The following is a 20,913-nucleotide window of genomic DNA, read 5'->3' as shown; positions in this document are numbered from 1 at the left end:
CGTTATTTTTGATGTGAAGATATTTCTTTTTCTTTCTAACTCTTTCACATGACTGAAATATTGTAGTTCTATTGACTTCTACTAGACAATTACTCTAGTGTCGTCAAATAGAGCTTCAATAAGATGCCAAATGTTATTTAGTACACATGTCTATACATTTTATCGGACTATCTTTATTTCCATAATCTACCAGGTTACGTATACCGGATCCGAATCACAGACAAATGTTATTTGTTTTATATACATATATATAGCAATCTTTTCAAATTCAAATTGTACAGCATTAGTTTTGTGAAATTGACGTATAATAACCGGTAAGCTAGGTATCTAATACAGTTGTGTGAGCAAACCTGGTATAATGAACATGCATCTTAATGCATACTTTTATTTGAAACCTAAAACTAAAATGGAAAATTGTGATTCACTGGGCTCTGCCCCTCTGTTTATATACTGAGAAAGCGTATATAGGCGTTGCCTCTGGTGTTCCGTCCATGTTAAATCTTTTAGCTTTAATCAAATATATTGAAATGAAATTAACGCTCCACTAGATGCAAAGGGGGGGGGGGGCATTTCGTATCCGGTTGATTAGCATACTAGGCCTGGTTCGTTCTACCCTTTACCGCTTATTCTAAAGGCCAAAGACACCAGATTATTTTCTGGTTCGTGTGTGTACACCTGTAGCTGTAAACAGATCCATGTTTGTTTATCTATCGATCAAATAGAGAGCATGTTAGGCTCGTATGGGAAAAGAGGGATATGGGGCCCAATAGAGAAGTTATAGGTTAATCATTAAAATCCTAGAGAAAATAAACAGTGAACCTGTATTCAGAATATCACTTGGCAAACAAATCAAGAACGCGATACAAAACCTCTGGGTTTATTGTTACTTGACTTTGTCAGAATAATCTATAGATGTTGTATCAAGGAACATGGTATTAGTATGATCTACATCGCATACATTTGATCTGGAACTGTACAGCACCATACGGAGAAATATTTTCAGCCTGAAATGTTCTTTTTTAATTTCATTTAGTCTCACTTCCACTTTTTGTCCTCAGCTTTTTGTTTATTATGAATAATACTGGAAACCTCTCTTAAATTTGAAATGAACTGAAAGGTTACGAAGTATGATCATGATTCGCCAAACCCTGAAATATTATAGACCCTGTTTGTCCCTTTATTTGATGTTTACACGCACTGCCTATGTTAAATAAGTTATTCCTAAACCGATCATGGTCGGTGCATAGAATTTCGGCCGGTTTAGAGAGGGTTCGGTTTGGAGAAGTGAATCGAATATCGATCATTACGATCCGGATTTAATTGTCTACACTATACTGTACAACCGACCGATATTAATTGTTAATGTGAATGTTATCACAAAAGAGGGAAGCATACGTTCAAAAGGAATGGGTTACAACAATCTTGACTTTGTTACCGCTAATAAACATAGTTAGTTGCGCGAATGTTCTTGGGGATGTTCTCGTCTGCATTAACTCACATACGGCTGATCGCTTCCGGTTACGTCAAGAATCAATATTACATGATGATCAGTCGATGCCGGTCATTATTTGACATGGTCATTTTCCAAAACAATACAAGGCTTCAGCTTCTTCATGCAGATAATTTACGTTACCCGACAACTACATTGTAAATAAATAACCCGTGTGAGACTCTCAAAATTGAATACGAAACTTTCTCTTTATTACTAGATCTGCTTGTTTTCCTACAGTTAAGAAACCGCCAGTGCACGTGGTAGACCTTCGTTAAATATCTAAACAATAGACATGATTAAATAATTACACCACCATATCTGGTATAATTACCGTGTACATCTGACTAATGTTTTTGATGTTTGTTTAATAGACTAGTTTTAAAGGCAATGGCTGAAACGGAAACACTGTCAGAAGAAACTCGACCAGTGCGTGACATGATCGAGGAGGTAATTAACTAATGTGCTATATATAGAATGCACAATTAGGTACAAAGCTCATACTATCAGGATATTTTGAAACTGCAATTACACATATTTTGAATTTTTTAATGAAGAAATTTGATTTATCGTCGGAGTTTACTTTGTTAACCTCACATTAGTGTCTGTTTGCCTTTTCCTTAGAATATAACGTCGTGATTCATAATACATAAATATACATGACCTCGAGGTTCATTTTATATTTTGTGTTAAATCATCGAAATGCTCGAAGTTGTTTCATTCCTTAATTTCTTGATTTAGGAATCATCTGATACACAATCGTGCTGCATTTCTACTATATTTACAATTCTGGTTTTAGTATACTTACTGTATTTTTTTAAAAATATCAAAGATAAACTCCACTTCTATGATGTAATCAAATCCGTAAAAGTGCTTATTTTTTTATTTTTGTACAACCTTTCATCTTGTTAATATGTTACTGATTATTGTGACAATAATGTGTTTTCAGCCACTAATCGACATCTTGCTTGTGCATGCTGGGAACGAAGCAGCAAATATTGTACACTGGCTAGATACCAAGAGTGTATTGATGAATGTCGATCAATTAATGGTCAAGTTTGAGGGTGTCGGTCAGAAAGCATCGAAGGAAGACTACATTCGGCAGATCACGCTGTTAGCCCGTCTCCATGACAACGGCTTCAGAATATTCCATTACACACGTGACCCGACAGGTGGATGTATCTATAAGTTGAATGGTCGTGACGTCACAGGCTGTTATAAAGTATACATGGTAACAGTTCATGATTGTTTATTAATAATGCATTTTACTAGACAGTATGTAATGTACTTCTATGTCGAAGTACCAGTAACGAGGCCAGTCCAACAACACAACATATCATATTATTCTTAACCGCAATACAGCAAAGTTTTATCCTAAACCATTATATATCATAAAGAAAACAACTTATCTTCCTCTTCGAATATGGTTCACAAGTGTTATAGAATTAATGTATTGGTGTATATCGACAGATGAGATGCAAAAACACACAACCACCAATAGCTTTACCACCGCCCCAGGAACTGAAGGATATTTCCAATACAAATGCTGCCTTGTTGTATCACAGGTGAGTCAGAATCGCCTTTATCTTGTAGACTTATATATTTGAAAAAAGGTTTCTATCATTTACCATAATAAGTGAAACAGAACGCATCCACACCACCTAGATCGAGATCTCTCGGTAAGGTGTCAAGATTGTGTGTACTAGTTTGTAATCTCTGCATTCAATACGTTGTTGTTTTGCTTTACTCTTTTGTTCGCACAATATATCATATGAATAGTTATTGCATCCAATGAATAAATTTTCACAACGTATGGTAATCCATTGTAAACTTTAATTTAGTTTTGCAAATACTGTGGGAAAATGTATCACATAATACAATAGAATAAAATCCGTCATATGAATAGTTATTGCATTTAATGAATAATTCTCCACAACTCGCATCACAGTCAATCTGAAATTTCATACTGTGGAAAACAAAATTTGTTTGTTTGCATATAAAACTCAGGTCCACTACTGCTAATGACTTAACTAATCTGTAGTAATTGTAGTCTCGTCTGCTCAAATATATGCTTTACAAACAAACAAAGTACAATGTACATCTCAGAATTCTTTGTCTAACTCGTACATTATTTAGACGGAATTTGTTTTAATGAAATGGTGAATTTCCTGGGATTGACTAAATAAAACAAACAAAAGAAACCTATTGTTTACTCAATAGATTCCGAAATTCTGTTTTGATTAACCTGAGTATTGTTATCGCAATTATCATACTTAAAATTTGAATACACATGTGGTTCAGGCGTTATAGCATCAGCATACATGTTACGTTACAATGACAAGGGCATCATGGAAATTTAAGAATTATTCAATGGTAAAAAACTTTATGAATTAAACATTTGTTTGGACATTACCTTTGGTTACATCCCCTCTATATTCTGTCATTGAACCTGTTAAGGGAAAAAATATTTGAATAATTTATGATAACCGATACTACTTACTGACATGGTAATGAAGAGTCCGTATCTATTCCTTTAAGTAACAATGTCTGTAGTCGCAGGTTATTATTGTGTGGTACGTAACGTTACCGTTAAATCATGAAGCAATATTTCAGCATCACTGATTCCGTCTTTGCATATTAAAGAATTACCTGACGTCATTATTTTGTGAGCGAAAAATACGTAAGAAAAGTATGACGTTACGCTCGCAAGCACATGACGTCACAATTAATACCTACTCGAAAGGGCAGACAACTCTGTAATATGCAAATACAGAATACTGTAATCCAACTAATTTTCTCGCGCGATTAGATTTCGCGTATTTCACGACCAACGAGAATTCACGGAAATGTTAGAAATACAAGTGAAGTAGAACCAAATCGTTATGCGTAAAATCGCGAAGTTAAATCGCAGCAAAAATAGGCTGGTTTATATTGCCACAGCAATGTAAGTCGTATCCTACCCCCATGGATATGTTACTTGTCTGGATATCGATCGAAAATGATTCATAGCACTATGAAATCTACCAGATTAGTGTAGTCATTTTGAAATGAATTACATTGACTTACAGCTGTCTACCAAATCTCTGTTGTTCCCAAACACACCCGCGAATGATCACACGACCTGTTTATATCACCAATGTTATAAGGTATTAAAAGTTTTGTCTGATAAAAACAGGAACAAACGAATTAGTATTTTTTCAGTTGCCAAAGTTATTTACAAGTGTACTTTACACTATTATCATTATTGAAGTTTTGAGTTAATTGCATCCCAAAAAATCTTGACACTATGCCCTATATGGAATAAGGTACTTGTTGCACAGACCAGCAAACCAAACGAGACGATTTAATGTGTTAAATAGACATACAATGTATCCAACACGATTAAACATCAATTATTGTTTACATAATAAACGTTAATGCTCTGTCGCTGGTAAAGCATCTTTAAGAGAATAATGTTCCGTCTTCATCAGTTTTGCGGTAATTTCCGATCGGCAATATGTTTCAAGAGAAGTTAAGGTCTTCCTTACCCCAAAATATCTATGGAATCACCATCTACAGAGTCTAGGGAATGTCTAACCATGTCTTTGTGCTCCCGTCATTGTCATGAACGCGTCATGTCCAAATGTAAAAGGAATGTCTGACCAAAGGAGTTTGACGTTTTGTCAATAATATATAGTATACATATATAAAAATACCCCTACATACTATATTAAAACACCTGGTGTATATTTTGACAGAACGTCAAACTCCTGTGGTCTTATAAACGTTACTAGTTTAATTCACTTTTAAATTCTTCAAATCTTAAAATAACAACAGTAACTGAACAATGTAGAGTGATTATCTAATTCAATAAACACAATTAATTTGTTTGACAAAATGCATTTAACAATCGCGTCATGTGTAAAGTAGGGGAGATAACTCTAATTGGTGAAATGTGATTTCTTCAGCTACTCCTTATCGACCGAGGTACTGTGTAAAGACGTGGTACGTGTGGGGGATATAGACGACGGAGGATGGGAGGTGTGTAACGATACAAATTATCGTCCATCATCTAACTGTCTCGTCTACTCATTCGGGTAAGTAAACATTCTGCTATAGGTAAAATGATCAAAGGAAGTGTAATGATAGTCTATATCAGTATGTGATTTACAACTTACCTGCAGTTTACCTATGCGAATTCTAGTAACTAATGATAGGTAATTATTTTATTTTTTTCAAAATTTCACATTAATCGTTATCAATTCTTATTTTACAACACCCATTATGTACTCAATGATATAATATCATATTTTAAAATATTTATGATGGGCAATGAAAAAAATATTCGTGAAGATTGATATTTTCCTGCAAAAATGCGTTGTGACAGGACACATTCTACACCATCCTCGATACTCCAGGGGTTCCGATCACTTACGATCTCTACACCCCTGGACTATCTCGTAGTGAAATTGAAGGCAGCTCAGCGGAAAACATTTGACCAATCAGAGGCAAGCATAGATTTCCTTTGAAGACTACAGAGAGAGCGACGCCTAATATCAAAGCCAAACAGTCAACCACAGTGTACCGTTATACGGCTCTTTTGATGTACATCAAATGACTAAATTACCTGTTCTATTCTGCTGCCTCCAGTTTTGCTATGAGATAGTCCAGGGGTGTAGAGATCGTAAGTGATCGGAACCCCTGGAATATCGAGAATGATTCTACACGTCATCATAATTTGTGTCAACGTGAAAACTATCAATCTATCATATCCTTAAGAATAAATATACCATTAACTCCGATGAAACATCATCGTGTACTTGAATAGAGGATTAGATGACGTTAAGCTAATACAACCCCAAACCCAAGGATGAGATAGTAAACTCTCACTGCTTATACCATAACACCAATCTTTATATGATAATTAAATGTTTAAACTATCTTCGCAATGAGAAATTCTTATAAGAAGTATGGTTAATTTTGAAATAATAATTTTAGAGGTATTTTCAAAACAAGCTTACAGAAATAAAAATTGTAGAAGTATATTGATCTTCAAAATACGAGTAATATGGTAAGCAGTCTTTGATCTTCGAAATGATGAAACATTTAGATGAACATTTCTTGTGATTTATGTAATGATTTTCAGCTAATAGTATCATATATTATGTACATACTAGTAAGACAGATATTTGAAGGCATTTACAGTGTTCAGAAATTGAAATTTCTTTTCAGGATAGCCAGAGACTGGACTTTTGACGAGGAGGTATCGAGGATATACGGTTGTGAAGTCCACTCCTTTGATCCAAGGTACAATTCGAGCAGAATAATATTTTTTTTTTCATTTCAGATTTATTTTATTGCAGCTTTTAAAGACATTGGGAATTAGGCAACAGGCAGCATGCCTATTCATTTGCACGTATTTTTCTCGTTTTGGAAAGAGAAATCGTGACATACTGAAAACTTCGATTAGTGATTTTTAATATTTAGATTTTGACAATTGACAATATCCAAATCTATCATTCATTGTATTATGATAATTTACTAATAATATAAGTCTTTTTGATGTGTCCACACCTGCTACTAGACGTATAACCCGTTATTATAGCTGAGATGTTTTTGCGATTTCGCGAATCATGCTAATGATCGTAAAAATTAGATTCGTGAAATCTTAAGCTATGAGTAGTCTCTATATACGTTCTAGTTTCCGCCCGACAAAACACTGACATTAGGCGGTGAGATAAAGCCATGTAATAGGTGGAGTTATGTAGGATAAATCAGTAACTGAGTAACTAAACATTGTAGCCATATTGCAGATTTACTTAAGCATTGTTCCTCATATTAGATAAACAAGTTTTTAACCGCAATAATAACCAAATATGCGGTATATCTGTTTTATATTTCAATTGATGGTACTGATTGAAATATTATTTTATACTTTCCAGCATTGGTCTGAAGGATCATAAGCATTCAGAAAAGGTTTGGTTCCATAATATGGGCCTTTCTAATAAGGACGGAACCAGGGGGACTTGGAAGATGAAGACACTGGATTCCATCAGAGAGATGTTAGGTCATCAAAACGTAAGTAACAAGCCTTAATGGTCAGTATAATGTGGAGTTTGTCAGGTCGTTAAAACGTAAGTAACAAGCCTTAATGGTCAGTATAATGTGGAGTTTGTCAGGTCGTTAAAACGTAAGTAACAAGCCTTAATGGTCTGTATAATGTGGAGCTTGTCAGGTCATTAAAACGTAAGTAACAAGCCTTATTGGTCAGTATAATGTGGAGCTTGTCAGGTCGTTAAAACGTAAGTAACAAGCCTTAATGGTCAGTATAATGTGGAGCTTGTCAGGTCATTAAAACGTAAGTAACAAGCCTTAATGGTCAGTATAATGTGGAGCTTGTCAGGTCATTAAAACGTAAGTAACAAGCCTTAATGGTCAGTATAATGTGGAGCTTGTCAGGTCGTTAAAACGTAAGTAACAAGCCTTAATGGTCAGTATAATGTGGAGCTTGTCAGGTCATTAAAACGTAAGTAACAAGCCTTATTGGTCAGTATAATGTGGAGTTTGTCAGGTCGTTAAAACGTAAGTAACAAGCCTTAATGGTCAGTATAATGTGGAGTTTGTCAGGTCGTTAAAACGTAAGTAACAAGCCTTAATGGTCAGTATAATGTGGAGTTTGTCAGGTCATTAAAACGTAAGTAACAAGCCTTATTGGTCAGTATAATGTGGAGTATGTCAGGTCATTAAAACGTAAGTAACAAGCCTTAATGGTCAGTATAATGTGGAGTTTGTCAGGTCATTAAAACGTAAGTAACAAGCCTTAATGGTCAGTATAATGTGGAGTTTGTCAGGTCATTAAAACGTAAGTAACAAGCCTTAATGGTCAGTATAATGTGGAGTTTGTCAGGTCATTAAAACGTAAGTAACAAGCCTTAATGGTCAGTATAATGTGGAGTTTGTCAGGTCATTAAAACGTAAGTAACAAGTCTTAATGGTCAGTATAATGTGGAGTTTGTCAGGTCGTTAAAACGTAAGTAACAAGCCTTAATGGTCAGTATAATGTGGAGCTTGTCAGGTCGTTAAAACGTAAGTAACAAGCCTTAATGGTCAGTATAATGTGGAGCTTGTCAGGTCATTAAAACGTAAGTAACAAGCCTTAATGGTCAGTATAATGTGGAGTTTGTCAGGTCATTAAAACGTAAGTAACAAGTCTTAATGGTCAGTATAATGTGGAGTTTGTCAGGTCGTTAAAACGTAAGTAACAAGCCTTAATGGTCAGTATAATGTGGAGTTTGTCAGGTCATTAAAACGTAAGTAACAAGCCTTAATGGTCAGTATAATGTGGAGTTTGTCAGGTCATTAAAACGTAAGTAACAAGCCTTAATGGTCAGTATAATGTGGAGTTTGTCAGGTCATTAAAACGTAAGTAACAAGCCTTAATGGTCAGTATAATGTGGAGTTTGTCAGGTCATTAAAACGTAAGTAACAAGCCTTAATGGTCAGTATAATGTGGAGTTTGTCAGGTCATTAAAACGTAAGTAACAAGCCTTAATGGTCAGTATAATGTGGAGTTTGTCAGGTCGTTAAAACGTAAGTAACAAGTCTTAATGGTCAGTATAATGTGGAGTTTGTCAGGTCGTTAAAACGTAAGTAACAAGCCTTAATGGTCTGTATAATGTGGAGTTTGTCAGGTCATTAAAACGTAAGTAACAAGTCTTAATGGTCAGTATAATGTGGAGTTTGTCAGGTCATTAAAACGTAAGTAACAAGCCTTAATGGTCAGTATAAAGTAGAATTCTATGTAATTTAATCTGTATTCTTTATGGTTGTAGTATGATCACATAGATCACGTATGTTGTTGTATGGTCCTCAATTTAGTTCTTTTCAAATTTATATAGATTCACCGAGATTCTATTTAGTTTTGCTGGATTTTATATAAAATTGCTTGATTCTGTAGAGTTTCGTCTAGGATTAAAGGAGTTTAACTGGATCCATTACAGTTTTTATTGAAGTTTATATAGTTTCACCAGAATTCTTGTAATTCCGTCTGTATTATACAGGCAATATTTCTTCACGTGAATTTCACGTGAGTTTTTTTCACATGAATTTCACGTGAAGAAATATTGCCTGTGTAGATGTAGTGTCACCTGGATTGTAATTGATTTAACTAGAATTCATTTCATCACATTTTATTGACAAAGATTTTACATGTCAACTGGATTAAACAACATGCAAAGCCTATATAAGTTCTCTCCAATATTTAACTAGAATTCACTACATCCTGAACACGTATACAGTATCTGGATTGTATGTAGTTTTACCGGGATTCTAGAAGTCTCATTGGACTATGTATAGCTTTACCTAGAGTTTATAATTTTTCAACTTATTCAAAACCTATTTCAAATCCATACCTTTTGATCTGTTATTTTATACTATCTGTTCACAGCGAGTTCTGGACTTCGTGAAGATGGACATAGAGGAGAGTGAATGGGGTGCCTTAACGCAGATGATAAAAACGGGAGTACTTTTTAACAACGTGAAACAGTTAGGGGTAGAGTTTCATACTCCGAATGTGAATCCGGGGAAACAATATATCTTTCCTCTGACAACTCTTCATTCACTTCACAACAATGGATTCAGTTTATACTGGGCTCATCCCAATCAGGCAAAAGGAAATCAACGGCGGTTAGCAGGAACTAATATAGACGTGACTGTCTGTTATGAACTTTACTATTTAAACACAAAATATGGAAATTCATAGATTATGGCTTTATCGAATGTTGAAAAGCGGTCAATGCAAAGTAGTTATATGTATCATATTTCATTGTTGTGCAGTTAATCCAGGAATTTATGTGGTGAATATTTTAAGCAACTGTCAAGTGTCATCCAACCTATTTTTGCGACGACGTAATTTTGCGTTTTTTTTGTATGAACCGCAAGTTGACTTTTTGAGAATAACTATTTTTATCAACTTTAAAATTTTCGGCGATTTATTTTTGCTTTTTCACTAAAATCGCTAAATAACCGCGAAAAATAAGTTGGTTTATAGTAACAATTTGGCCTTCTATATACTCTAATGCATCTGTGATATAAACAATATATCATAATAATATTACAAAACTTTATGAACTTCTTTGGGCCACGGTGATGTCCAAGGCTACCGCTATAATCAATGAATATAATACAACAGATATTTTCCAATGGAAGCAGAATAAGGAGGGATTCACCGTTCGCCCGACAGGTTCAAAAGGTGATAAGTTTAATAACGACTTTTTTCATTGCTTTTTTTCTCTTTTCTTTCATATTTCTTATATTCTGCAAACCTGTCGCTTTGATATTTAAAGGAAGCTGCTATACACATATGATACACATATGATTGCTCAATATTTTTTTCTTCTCCTGAACGGCTGTCAGTTTTTGCTATGACATATTCCAGAGCTGGTTATAACGATAGTGATAGCAAGCCCTTGAATATAGCTGATGGCATGTAGGTAAAATTTGACTACTTAATTTTTCAATATTGTCGAGTTAGCTATCACCAAAATTACATGTATTTTGTATTAATTTGAAAATTGTATATTTCAACGAAATTACATATATGCTATAATGATTTTGAAAATGGTTGCTACTAGTAAACTGTGATTAGTCGTATCACCGTTTGAATAATTGAAGTCAGGACCCAGATCAAAGACGTTTCACCGAGATTATCAGATACTATTTGCATAATACTTCCTAACAGGAAGCCATTTTTTCTTGTTTGAACATACTCAAGAGCAATAATTGTAATGTGCATATACATATGCATGTGTGAGAGGACGGTTTGTTCGTGGTAGGTATGACTCTTTCATATATTAGATAGTGTATTGAAGATAGGGATATTCTATCCAATGAATCTCAAAATTTGAAACAAGCGATTGCCAAAACTGTTGATCAGATTTTGGGATTTCGAGTTAGAGTATCGTCCATATCTACATACTACCAACCAACTGAACTTCGCGGCGACTTCATTTCGCGTTTTTAGGTATCCGCCTCAATGTCGCGGTTATTTAGTATTGCGAAGTCTGACGTTTGAGAATTATAGCGTTTATTGGCTTCAAATTCTCGGCTATTTGTTTGATCGCAAAATTCGCGAAATTATGTCGCAAAAGTTAGTTTACAGTTTAGAAAGAATAATTACTCCCAAACAACGACATGATCATTGCGTTCTATAATATTGTTAATGTTCAATTATCATCAGTTATAAATAATATATTATTATAATATTATAAATAAGCCGTCCATGGAAAGGAATTTCCCATACTACTTAAAACGACAAACTACATAAGCCGTCTGATCAGGTGACTGTGTTGAATGTTTATGAATGTAATGCACCCATGTATTACAGTGTGTGTTGTATATTTATGTGCATTTATGTATATTCATGTCATACTTCCGTTGACGACTCATTGCATTGGACAAATCAGGAAACATCACATTATAATTTAATTATATAGTTATGAGTTTATCATTCATTTATCACTTATTTATGAATTTATCATTTATTGACAAATTTCAATTATTTCCTATAGGAAAGAGTAAAATACCCACCTTCATGTTAAATAGAAAGCAAAATGTTTTATATGTTATTTCATGTCATTGAAACCCATGTGAACATTTGATAATACAGAGTCTGGAAACATAAGCTTTTTTAAGATAAACGTATTGCTTTATTACGAATTCTGTCTTTGCCTATTACAGAGTTATCTGCCCTTGTGGGTAGGTATTGAGTGTAATGTCATGTGTTTGCCAGCGTAACATCATAATTACTTTTAAAGGAAAAGGACAAGTTGGTAGCTAGGCCAAACGACAAACCAGTTGGCATAGCAAGCTATAGTGACCTTGTAGAAGTCAAATGCCCATATAGAGGTAGACATTCTGTAATTGGTGTTAAGATGAACATGAACACATGCATTTTAAGCCAAATCATATTTATTATTACCAAATGCAAAGGCAACTGAACATTTATAAGAAGCATAATGTTTTCTTGTAGTTTTTACATTTACGGATATTTTAATAAAAGAAATTAATGTTGATAATTCTTTTTGGTCGTTTATTATGGAATATTAATTTTTGCGTTATGTAAGTGAAATTAAAATAAGAAATCCAACTTGTTGTTAGTTGTTGGTAGTACCGAGTGCAATCAATGGCGCTTGTTATTACAGGTGCACGTGCATTTGATTAACGTGAAATAATTTAATAGTTAATCGAAACATCCCTAATTACATTTTAATGAATTTCACTGAAAATTAAATTTGAGTATTCCTGTGATACACGTTTATCTTCCAATATCTTATCTATGCATTTAGATATGTAGGTAGTACAATGTACGTTTTATTATACTGACAGACGAATGAGAGAAAAACACTTGTCCATTTGAATTTGTGACTGACAGAAAGTGTGTGTTCTATTTTATATCGTGAGATGGTTTAAACATGAATTGCATCGACAAAATGCAGTGTACATTTCCTTCACCTGTACACGTGTTAATAAGAAAATAAATATACAAAATACAAACAGGATTTATATTGCAATACCTGATAAATGCCAGATCTCTTAATTGTTGAAATTCTTAGTTATCTATATAAGCTTTAACTGGAGTTATTTGCAAGAATGCGTTTTTCCACAAATCTTCATACTTGATATTATGTTTCAGGAAAACATAAAATAGTTAAACCAAATGTTCTACAAAATCTTTCATTCATTCCTCTAAAGCACATAGTGAACGTCAAAAGAGAAATAAAGTCAAAGTGATATAGTGCAGTGAATGTGCATATTCCTAGAGCTATTGTGGAAAGTGAAATTTCAAAGTTTCAGTAGTTACAAATACTGAACATGTTGATCAATTTTTATCATCAGTGACATGGCTACTTAGTGTGAAATTCAAGAGGGTAACCAAGGTTACTAAACTGAGAATTTCCGTAGCTCTCCAATAATACCACAATACTACACAGGATTTGATGACTGACCATATCTAGTTCAATACCCACCGGAAAATCAATTGGTTTTAACAATACCAGTGAAATTATGCATAGTAACAGAAAACCTTGAACTTGAACTCATTTTTATTCACATCTGTGAACCTACTGTAACTTCCTCTATTTCCAACTGAAAGACCTTGAGTTTGGCCATCAAGAGATATTGCAGATAAGTACATGTCCGATGACTTTTCTCGTTTAGGCAAAACTAGAGTAATTTTACATGGAACACAGATTCCGTTTCAAACTCATGCAACGTCAATGTTCATCTTTCCCTTCGAAACATTTGCACACCCAAAGGTGTTGTTACTTACTGATCGGACGCTTATTACTTACTGATCGGACGCTTATGGACGCTCTACGAGTGACCGCCAGATAATTGAGCGTTCTCGTCGTTTACAAAAGCATTATTTATTTACGCCTGGCGACAGTATGATGGCAGGTAAGGGGAATTATGGTAGGGGATCTATTTGCATCAAAAGATGTTCAAGTATATGTCTCAACAATGTTAAATGGCTAAAGTCAGTAAGAGGCAGAAGATGTAGTTAGAGATAGGCGCATTGCTTCAAAACGAATTCACATTGAACAAGTAATTGGCTTAGCAAAAGCATACAAAATACTGATTTCAAAATGGCCACATTGTTAAGTTACTGTTTGTCTAGAATTACATATGAATGTTTTGCTATTCAATATTTCAGACAATCCATTGTAAGTTAATTAAATATCTTTCATACCGTACCAGCTCATTATCTTTTTGTATCGGCACCACTAGTACAATATGTTTATGAAAAATAGATATCTGCTTGTATAACACATCAATTAAAGGTGCTACACCGCTGACAAATGGCATTTTTCTCTGTCAAAAACAGGAACATGCACATAAGTATTTTGCTTCAGTTGCAAAAGTCACTTACTTCATACCAATACCATCATCGAAAATATTGAGCTTCTTACTGTAAAGGGACAATTCAGTCTAAGACGACATTGAATTTGCACATATATAGGAAATAAACCAGTTCTATTGGAAATCAGATAACTTGGTTTTACTGTGATATGCCAAAAAAGTCCATTGTGGTGAAATGTGTGTGAAATATTCAAACTCGCTCGCTGTCTGCCATTACACATTGTGGTCGGACGTCTTGCAGTAGTGTGTTTACCTTATTAGGTGCATGTTCATGTTAAAAAAAAACAATTTCATTAACTCCTCGGTGGCAATGTATTGCATTTTTTTTTTAACTTTTGTGACATTGGCTCTGTAATGGATACAGCGTATTATTGTACATGCTTAATCTTCTTGCTATTGCAATGCCGACCGTCAGGTACCCCCGACTTATAAAAGTCTAGTCGTCAGACCGAGCATCTTTCCTGACGGTGCATTGTATAAAAGGTTTATGAACCCTTTCTCAGGTTCGTCTGGTGATGGCTTGTGGCAACAATTCAAGAATGACTCAACAAATTAGATACAGACAATGTGGATATTTATTTAGGACATCAAAGACATGGACAAATCAGCCTTCTCACAAGTTAACAAGCGTAAGGTGACACAAAGAGTTGTCTCCCTTTGACAATAAATGAAGAAAAGATGTGACGCAGTTTTTGTTGTTATTTTTACATTGTTTCGTTATATAAAATTTCCTTACTACTTATGTAATTAAATATTTACCCTAGTCATTGCTTCTTAAAAAATTATGTTTGTTGACATTTTCTCCTAATTTCTCCTATTACTCCTAGTTCTCCTAATACTCCTAATTTCTCCTAATACTCCAAGTTCTCCTACAACACCTAGTTCTCCTAATTTCTCCTACATTTCCTATTTCACCTATTACATATTTACTGACTCCTACACTATCCTAAACCCTAACTGAAATAAAGTACTTAGTATCTGGAACACACCTGCTCTCCTTCTTTTGACATTCTGGTTCTCTGCTCTACTTAAAAACTACTGCTTTGCTCCGCTCCGCTCAGCTTCCCGCATGTGAGGTCAAAACGACACTGAAACCTTGAATCTCCCGGCTCTCAACTTATGTCTAGTTTGAACCAATCAAAAGGCTAGAAAATTCTAGCACGAGAGATATCCCGCGCTCCTATAATCATATGGATAACACCCGAGACGTCCGAGTAAAAGTGAAGCGAATAACTCTAGAGAAGTTTCGAAAAGATAAACAATGATAGCCGCCTGTCAAGACGTACCGTGACTACGGTGACAAACTAATGTCTCTAATGACTTATAAAACACCTTACTTCGAGATTAAATGGAATAGACATATCAGGTATACTATCATCTTGCGATGTTTAACATTTTTAACATTTTTCATCGTTGTTAATGAGTTTATAATGTAATATTTTCGACAACATACAACGGTAAACCTATCGTCTGCTCACAACATTCAATACAAAACATACGATGTCATAATGCATCAAGTATTATCAATTTACATAGTTCACACCATCAATATGCACTCATATTTCGATAGTATACATTTATAATGATATGTACTCTCCATAATTACCATTTGCAAACTAGTTTCTCGAATAAAATCAGAACATATCCAACATAATCACCGTAACATTGTTACACAGTTGACAACGTTATCTAAACGACATATAACCATTACATGCTTGTTACACTAAATTATACATACATTTCTTGTACAGATAGTGTGATCCAACCGGCATAACACTATATCATTTGAAATTTCAACGGTATCAATTAAAATACTTATCAATGACACGGAATTTTTTAATATTATATATTACATGTTTCATAAGGAAAGTAGAACAATACATTTATGCCATATTTTGCCTCGTGGTTATGTAACAGAATTAGCCATCCACGGTTCTATGTCATATATAGAATGAAGTGCTGATTGCGCATGTTCCAAAAGCAAAATGAATTATTTTATATGTATTGTTGTGTTAATTAGACACATATATACACGATTAAACATCTGTTACAAATAATGAGTATCGTATGTTCTGTCCCATCCTCGATACTCCAGGGCTTCCGATCACTAGCGATCTCTACACCCCTGGACTATCTCATAGTGAAATTGAAGGCAGTTCAGCCGAAAACATTTGACCAATCACAGGCCACCAAAGATTTCCTTTGAAGACTACAGAGAGAGCGATGACTAATATCAAAGCCACACAGTCGACCATAGTGTACCGTTATACGCTCTTTTGATGTACATCAAATGACTAAATTACCTGTTCTATTCAGTTGCCTCCAGTTTTACTATGAGATAGTCCGGGGGTGTAGAGATCGTAAGTGATCGGAAGCCCTGGAATATCGAGGATGGTTCTGTCCCCGGAAGACCATCTTTAAAATATATCAACTTATAGTATTGAAATTCTAGCAAATTACCAGAGTACTGTAGATATATCTTTCGTCATATTATAATTGATTAACTTCAATGTTTACACAGGAGCATATTTAACAATGTTTTGATTTTTGATTAACTTATGTTGTAGACAGGAGCATATTAAACAATGTTTTTTTATAAACTCTTACTGAAAAAAAAACGCTCACCAGTGAAACTGAAGAAGTTTAAAATGTTTTTTCAAGAAGGCAGCTGTGATGGCCAATTTAAATTTTTTTAAATCATCCAAAAAATAAATTTCATTATTTTATATTAGAGGCATAAAAAAGATATTGCAAACCTGCATTTTACTTGCATAAATTTCCTGTAGTATTTTTGGTAAAATAATTCTTACTTTGGCAGCATACAACCTGATCAAAAGGAATTATCAAAAATAAATTTCCTCTACAAAATTATCTGTAAATGTATTGACTACAAAAACTACTCTTTCTAATAAATGTCTACTCTTTCTTATAAATGCTCTGTTGCCATTGAATTTGATAATAATAATTATTATTTGGCTTAAGATGCATATGTCCATGGTCATCTTTTACTAAATTGGAAAGTTGGCTCCTTGGTTTGCCATGTCATCTGATAAGGCAGCAAGAACGTAGTTTTTCTCATATACCTAACAGGGTTATCCCGCGGTTGCTAGGGTAAAGATAACTCTGCCTTTTACCGGTGTAGAGAAAAGACAGCTTGGCAATGACGTCATCGATACATGCGGAGATTATTGTCGAGGACGCCATTAATTGTCAATACTATAATAATAATTCCTAAACTGATTTGTTTTTAAATATTGGGAAAAACATATTGGGAGAAAAATAATCGTATGAAAGTCTTGTGAAAGATTTTGGCCGGCAAGCCTCGGGTTGACCAGCCAAAATCTTTCACTGGGGTTGAGATACCCCTGTCCACTTGACAGACCCAGGTAAGATTATATTGGTCCACACTAGACAGACCCATGTAAGATTCTATTGGTCCACTTGACAGACCCATGTAAGATTCTATTGGTCCACTTGACAGACCCATGTAAGATTGTATTGGTCCACTTGACAGACCCAGGTAAGATTCTATTGGTCCAATTGACAGACCCAGGTAAGATTATATTGGTCCACTTGACAGACCCAGGTAAGATTATATTGGTCCAATTGACAGATCCAGGTAAGATTATATTGGTCCATTTGACAGACCCAGGTAAGATTCTATTGGTCCACTTGACAGACCCAGGTAAGATTCTACTGATCCACTTGACAGACCCAGGTAAGATTATATTGGTCCACTTGACAGACCCATGTAAGATTCTATTGGTCCACTTGACAGACCCATGTAAGATTCTATTGGTCCACTTGGCAGACCCAGGTAAGATTATATTGGTCCACTTGACAGACCCAGGTAAGATTCTATTGGTTCACTTGACAGACCCAGTAAGATTCTATTGGTCCACGTGACAGACCCATGTAAGATTCTATTGGTCCACGTGACAGACCCAGGTAAGATTATATTGGTCCACGTGACAGACCCATGTAAGATTCTATTAATTTATATTCACTTATGATTGCTGTGATAATAATACAATAAGTCCACACATGATTATAGATGTATAGCCCGTTATTTTCGCTGAGATGATCTTTTTGCGGGTCATCGCTTTGGTCGTGAAAATTAGATTCGTGAAATATTAAAGCAATGGGTGATCTATATAATTATTATACCGTCGACAGAATACTGACGGTGAGAGAAAGTCAAGTAATAGGTGGAGTCATCTAGGCGATAAACCAGTAACTGACTATCGTAACCATTGAAGCCATATTGCAAAACTCAAATTTGCTGAAACATTGTTCCTCCTCACATCAGTCTAAATTCGCGAATATTTTTGTCTGCGAAAATAACCAAATATGTGGTAGATATTTATTATATATTTTAATCGATGGAACTTAATGAAATATTATTTTATGTTCTTCATTATTGGTTTGAAGGATTACAAGCATTCAGAAACGATTTTGTTCCATAATATGGAAAGGAAGGTACAAAACGGACCTGGCAGATGAAGACACTTGATTCCATCAGAGAGATGTTATGTCACACAAACCTAAGTAGCCTGAATGGTCACCATTACCAACATTGAAAAGTTTGAGTTTCTAATTTTATTTCAAGTTAAAAATATGAAAAATAATTAATTACATCCCGAAAACATTCCGTGGCACTATATTCTATATGGAATAAAGTACTGATTGCGCATGCGCCAAAGGCAAAATCAATTATTTTATATTATTTTTTGTGTTAATTAGCCATATATTCTCCAAATGATGAATATCATTTATGCTCTGTCGGCGGTGGAGCATCTTTAAAGATTTCGCGAAATTCGCTTAAAACCATAGCTATTTCATTTGTATTTGGCTCATTCAAGTACAGTTGATAGTAACAGTTAACCATCTGATCTAACAGAAGCCTTGCAGGTAGGGCGTTTAAATTGTACCTGCTGTCACTATTGCATGTAAAAGGCGACTAAATTTAGGATCTTATCATTTCTCTTCTTCTCTTCTTTCGGCGGCATGCTTCAATGATATAACACTATAAAAATGGTAACAGTTCCACTATACAAAAATACAAAACACGAACATACCGCTGTCTCCCAAAATAAGCACCTTGCACTTCACACACGCTACACACTGCATACATGGGAGGCCGTCCTTACATGACTCTAGCTGTTAAATTGACGTTAAAATAATCAAACAAACAATATTTTACAGATATGATCCACTCTCAGTGTACCATTGGTCAAAAATCCTCCGCTGAAGCGCTGAATACAAACACATCAAATTTATCCACCCATACAGGGGAAAATGAACGTCAATCATGATCATGTTTATTGCAAAGAAGTTAAAGAATGTTAATCTGACGAATCACAAGCCATGTCAACCAACTCATCGCGTGGTTGATGTACCAGATGATGGAAATTGTTTCTTTTCGTGTGTCAGTTATTAATGCATGGGAATTTCCATCACTCAAATGACCTTAGCCTCTTGATTTGTGAACATATATACAACAACTGGTATTTCTTTAAGGATTATGTTTTCTCTATACCATGACATACAAACACAAGAAACATACCGGACTGCAATGATAAACAAGCGTTGGTGGGCAACTAACGACACCAGTAAATAGTTTAATGTAAGAAGATGTAGATATTGTAGACATGTTCTGTATATATACGTATTTTCAACTAATATCATCTTGCACATTTTGAAATTTATCGTTAATTTCAAGAAAAAAACTTTCTGTCAAGTTTATCTGTTGTCAGGTTGGGGACTTCATACTATGGCAATATTCACTTTTTTCGTATTGTATAAATTCTGTCTTTCTAGAATATACTAACTAGAGCATAAACGCCACCTAGCAGCAAAATGTTCAGCCGATGAGCGTTATTGCCCAAATTTACACAGATCTACATTAGTTTGTCTTACTGGTATGCACATGGTAGCCATGGTCAATGTGGTGTTATTGACTTGGTTCCTTGAAGTGTCCTGTTGTATATGTATCTGTATGATGATCTTATAATTCGTATTGATATGGTCTTGTAGCTGGCGATCGCATATGTTAGTACTTCGCCCTAACCCTAATCCAAGGTGTCCAATGTAATCCCAGGTTCAATCCCACGTCACGGCGCCAGTTACACATGTTGCCCTGAGAGCGTACGTAAAATGGTATTGAGAATCTTAAAATATACTCACTGTACCACAATTTGAAAATATCCATTGAATATATCTATTGCTTTCCAGTAGACTTGGACATCCCAGTTCGTAAACGTTTGGCAATATATGATAAGTTGTATTGGATGCATTAGAGTGGAGAGCAACGTTGTTACTGTACCCCCAACTTATTTTTCGCGCTATTTTCGAAATTTAAGTGAAATAGCAAAGCATAAATCTCAGAAAGTTGATAAAAATAAGTAGTTATCAATAAGTCAGAAGTCGCACAATTAAATCACCGCGAACGTGTGACTCAATTGCACAAAAATGAAATATGATAATATAAGTATTATGCATAGACCACTTTTGAATGTTCAACTTTC

At 34.7% G+C, this 20,913-nt stretch overlaps 1 protein-coding gene across 3 annotated transcripts in view; it reads left to right on the top strand.

Annotated features, from left to right (window-relative positions):
- LOC138327771 (uncharacterized) overlaps positions 1-13,054 on the top strand; it is a 93,147-nt gene extending 80,093 nt beyond the window's left edge. For all 3 annotated transcript variants that reach the window (XM_069274136.1, XM_069274135.1, XM_069274134.1), the window contains exons 6-12: positions 1,864-1,939; positions 2,439-2,720; positions 2,960-3,054; positions 5,437-5,565; positions 6,701-6,775; positions 7,411-7,546; positions 9,915-13,054. In XM_069274136.1, coding sequence (XP_069130237.1) covers positions 1,864-1,939; positions 2,439-2,720; positions 2,960-3,054; positions 5,437-5,565; positions 6,701-6,775; positions 7,411-7,546; positions 9,915-10,229 — 1,108 coding nt within the window. In that variant the 3' untranslated portion in view covers positions 10,230-13,054. The remainder of the gene's footprint in view (positions 1-1,863; positions 1,940-2,438; positions 2,721-2,959; positions 3,055-5,436; positions 5,566-6,700; positions 6,776-7,410; positions 7,547-9,914) is intronic.
- Positions 13,055-20,913: the final 7,859 nt, after the last annotated feature.

This window comes from Argopecten irradians, chromosome 7, assembly GCF_041381155.1.
Source record: "Argopecten irradians isolate NY chromosome 7, Ai_NY, whole genome shotgun sequence".
In the NCBI taxonomy this organism is placed as follows: domain Eukaryota; kingdom Metazoa; phylum Mollusca; class Bivalvia; order Pectinida; family Pectinidae; genus Argopecten; species Argopecten irradians.
Note: the sequence above shows the minus strand (reverse complement) of the source record. Positions and strands in the feature narration are given on the sequence as shown.